The sequence below is a fragment of the Priapulus caudatus genome, unplaced genomic scaffold, assembly GCF_000485595.1.
Source record: "Priapulus caudatus unplaced genomic scaffold, Priapulus_caudatus-5.0.1 Scaffold1911, whole genome shotgun sequence".
In the NCBI taxonomy this organism is placed as follows: Eukaryota; Metazoa; Priapulida; class Priapulimorpha; order Priapulimorphida; family Priapulidae; genus Priapulus; species Priapulus caudatus.
Window position 1 is genome coordinate 27,708 of NW_014578972.1, and position 4,277 is coordinate 31,984.

Below are 4,277 nucleotides of genomic sequence, written 5' to 3' on the forward strand. Positions count from 1 at the left end.
ATTAGAATTAAGAAATCCAGGGAGCGAAAAGACATCCATAAATAAATGATATGACCGACACTGACTGAACTGACTGCAGTTAACTGACTGACCGAGAAGAACCGACACTGTATATCTACCTAAAATACCCCACAATGAATATCATACACACTTAAAAATCCAAAAAACAAAAAGCACAGGCGGATAGTCGATCGGTTCAGTACAGAAAACAAACGCAGGCACGATTTTACATAGCTTCTGTATAACATTCATGCATATTATGTAGTATACGGCAAGTGTGTACGAGCGAGCGCGCGATCCAACTTTTCAGCTATGTACAAATGACCTATGACCCGATGACGTAATCGGGCTCCAGTGCGTAACTACGAACTGGCTGATTAACTGTTTAATTAGTGGAATGTCAGTCACATCACTTCTGATTGCATGGACATCGCCTTTCAGGATTTCTTCTCCCATACAAGCCTGAGTGTACGTCACCGGAGTCTACTGGAGAGAGTGCGTCCGTATCCACACGTTTAACGTCTGACGAATTAGCTGTTTAACCCGCAGACCCGTCCATCACATCCCTCACGATTGATTGTACACGGCTTTTCTTCGATGCGACTGCGTGCGCTTGTGTTTCGAGAGCGCGCTCGAGGATACGAACCTGAAAGAGCAGATGTCACACGTGTACGGTTTCTGCCCCGTGTGCGTGCGCGCGTGCCTCTTGAGATCGCTGGAGGTGGTGCAGGCGGAGCCGCATATGTCGCAAGCGTACGGTTTCTCACGCGTGTGCGTGCGCGCGTGTCTCTTGAGACTTGCCGGCTGTGAACACCTGTACTCGCATACATCGCACGCGTACGGTTTCTCTCCCGTGTGCGTTCGCATGTGAGACCTCAGGCTGCAGCGGGAGCAAGTCCTGTACTCGCACGCGTCGCACGCGTACGGTTTCTGGCCCGTGTGCGTGAGAAAGTGCTTCTTGAGGTCGCTGGAAGTGGTGTAGGCGGAGCCGCATATGTCGCACGCGTAAGGTTTCTCTCCCGTGTGCGTGCGCGCGTGGGTCTGGAGATTCCCCAGCTGAGAACTGCTGTACTCGCATACATCACAGGCGTACGGTTTCTCTCCCGTGTGCGTGCGCGCGTGTCTCTGGAGATGCGCCGGCCGCGAACACCTGTACTCGCATACATCGCACGCGTACGGTTTCTCTCCCGTGTGCGTGCGTGCGTGCGCCTGTAAGCCACTGAGCCGAGAGCACCGATACCCGCACGTATCGCACGCGTACGGATTCTCTCCCATGTGCGTTCGCATGTGAGTCTTCAGCATGTAGCGGGAGCACGTCCTGTACTCGCACACGTCACACGCGTACGGTTTCTCCCCCGCTTCGCTCTGCCCGTCTGAGGGAGGAGGAGCAGGAGGAGAAGAAGACAGAGGAGGAGAAAGAGGAGCAGGAGGAGGAGAAGGAGGAGGAGGAAAAGAAGGAGCAGAAGAAGAAGACGGAAGAGGAGCAGAAGAAGCAGGAGCAGGAGAAGGAGCAGGAGAAGAAGGACGAGGAAGAGAAGGAGCAGGAGAAAGAGAAGGAGGACGAGAAGAAGCAGAAGAAAGAGGAGAAGGTTCCATCGAGCGGGCGGTGATCGAGATCACGATTGCTCCCCGATGCAGGTTCTTCTCTCACTTTACTCCCCGATGCAGTTTCCTGTCCCACTTTCCTCCCCGATGCAAATTCCTCTCTCACTTTCCTCCCCGATGCAGGTTCCTCTCTCAGTCGTCCGCTTTCCTGTGGACAAAAAATAGAGAGCACGGATAACTTCCCCTGCCTCACAGAGATGAAGTCAGATTCGTTTGCTGCGGGCATGGCACTAAAAATCACGAGTTATACTTAATAGGACAGGACTACACAACAAAGAGTGAACTTTTCAAAATTTTTGTGTGTAGCAGGTTTTTCAGAGTATAGATACACGTGAACTCGATGGAGTCACGTGACCAAATCACCACGGTAACGGCAACATTACGCATAGACATTTCAAAAGTCAATCACTATAGTGATTTGTTGATTGAAATATCTACAGGAAGTGAGAGACTATATATAAGCAAGAGGCATCTATAGGCAATTGTTGTTGCTTTTCTTTAATTTAAAATAATAATTTCGAGAATTCTCCAGTGTTTTCCCCACTTTTACAACACTTACCGTTCTAGAGTAACGATAAAATGTCTTAGAACCTTCGTATTCACCAAAACATGCAATTTTCGAACTAGTTTGGCAAACAAACGTTTGTTGTAATCTTAGGACTAGTGTCGATAGGTCTTCTCAGCTAATAGCGCCACCTATCTGCCATAGACATACAATCAGTGTTCGAAATTCACGTCGACTCGTCGGCCTGCCGCCGACAGTTTCGATGCCGGGCATACAGCTTCTTGATACAACAGGCCCGCTGATCCTACAGCTATTTGATCACCGAAAATTCGAAACACTGAGAAACTGTTACCTGTAGAAATCAGTTCATGCATATTAACTTCCAGGGGTATTTATTTGAAAACTAACCCGTGATAAACCGTGGCATACATGTAAACAATGCTTTCGCCCACTGCATATTGACTGCCCACTGCAATCAACTTTAGTTGGCATTCAAGAAACGTGCGTGGGATGTTCGGACGCACAGGTTAGCACAGGTTCCTGAATCCAGTAGCAGCGTTGGCATACCAAAAATCTATAAGAAGATTCCGGTGCCCGTCTGCTTTGTGGAATGCCAAGTCGGTGCACAGTTTGCGTAGTCGCTAGAGTTGAATAGAATGATTTACATTGAATAAAATTGCATTCGCCTATGCGAAACTGGATATTCTATGTGATCAATAAAAAAAAATTAAAAAATCGCACGTCGAATACGATTTCTCGGTAATTTAGAATGCCACATGATCGGACATAAAAAACGGGTCAAATTTTGCATTGGATTTAATAATTTTCTGAAAATAAAAAGGCTTTTTTGTCAAATTTTTGATGCTAAACGAACGCGATATGTCTTGTTGTCTGCTATGACAAAAATTAGCACTCGGAAGCAATCAGTCATTTTTTTATAGTGATTGAAGTGGCTGTGGGAATTGCCACCAGGCGGCGCTATCACATCATAGTGCTATTGGTAGACGTTCTATTTACACGCTCCAACAATGATGGCTGGAAGCAATTTTTATCATATCTTAAGAATAGGCATTTACGCTTCATTTGGAATAGAATTTGTGCAAAGGCGACAGTCAGTTTCGGAGATTAGGCGAATCCAAGTTGGTTCACCCAACAAAAATCATCGCTTTCATTGTTCCACTTTGCTGCGGATAGACACTATTGGCGAAGCGATCGACATCATGGACCGTTTTTATACTAAGACTTGTTCTAATAAAACAATACATCTGGGACAAGTTTATTTCAAGGCTGTAACTCATGCAAAATTCTTCTAGCTGATGCTTGAATGGGTGCAACAGACAGTCAGATGGACAAATACTGGGCCACAGAGTGTTCAGCGTAGCCACGAAAGTCACTTTTCACGCAATAAACAATGCTAATTAATTCGTGGCATACACGAATGTTGTATGAGAATTGTTACCCAAGCATCATTCTTGAATTCGCAGTGTATCTTTATGCCGGTAATTACGCTGCGTGCCGATATATCGATTCCTATAGGCCTCCTTGGGTGGTAGTTGCAACGACTGGCAATCATACAATCATGCGACCTCAGCTCCCTAAAAATATCATAGGATTGACATTCAATGACAGAATTAGAAAGAAAACCTGATACAATGATACAAGTATAACGTCTTAGCAGTAGAATTTAGCAATAGCAGGACTATTCGCAGACTATTAGCCGCGACAATAAGATTTAACGAAAGCAGGGTATACTTTGACTGTGTCTGTCTGTGTGTGTGTGTGGGGGGGGGAGGGGTTAACAAGGGTTAGGGATAGGGTTAAGCCTAGTATTGCCATGACTAAAATTTGACCGAGAGCTAGGGTTAAGTACAGTATTGACGTTAGTATTACGAACTAGAATGCATTCGTTATTTGCAATCAAAAATTTATATTTGCTAAATGTGCTAGCTGTTCTTTCACTACAACATGTCGCCAGATTTGTTCTCAACTCACACATTAACTTCTCCGAGTCCAAGGGATTCACATCTTCCAATATGGTTCTGAAGCCTGCGTTATTCAAAATAGCTATTTTTCAAAAATTTTCAAATTAGGTAGAGGTTGACGACAAGGAGATCCGATCTCCCCCTACATCTTGATCCTCTGTGTGAAAATTTTGGGCATTGCTATT

At 45.5% G+C, this 4,277-nt stretch overlaps 1 protein-coding gene and 1 long non-coding RNA gene across 2 annotated transcripts; both read right to left on the reverse strand.

The window, feature by feature from the left end:
* Positions 1-306: 306 nt before the first annotated feature.
* On the reverse strand, positions 307-1,437 carry LOC106817891 (zinc finger protein 239-like). Its single transcript, XM_014822602.1, has one exon. The coding sequence runs from the start codon at positions 1,300-1,302 to the stop codon at positions 568-570; it is 735 nt and encodes a 244-aa protein (XP_014678088.1). The 5' UTR covers positions 1,303-1,437; the 3' UTR covers positions 307-567.
* Positions 1,438-1,525: 88 nt separating this feature from the next.
* Positions 1,526-4,277, reverse strand: LOC106817892. The gene is made up of 3 exons (XR_001395117.1): positions 4,103-4,277; positions 3,570-3,705; positions 1,526-1,753 (listed from the first exon to the last, which is right to left on the reverse strand). It is a non-coding gene; the product is annotated as an uncharacterized LOC106817892 (long non-coding RNA).

What these genes read in the sequence shown, in the direction of transcription:
- LOC106817891 (XM_014822602.1), bottom strand. Translation starts at nt 1,302, where the DNA reads ATGCTGAAGACTCACATGCGAACGCACATGGGAGAGAATCCGTACGCG.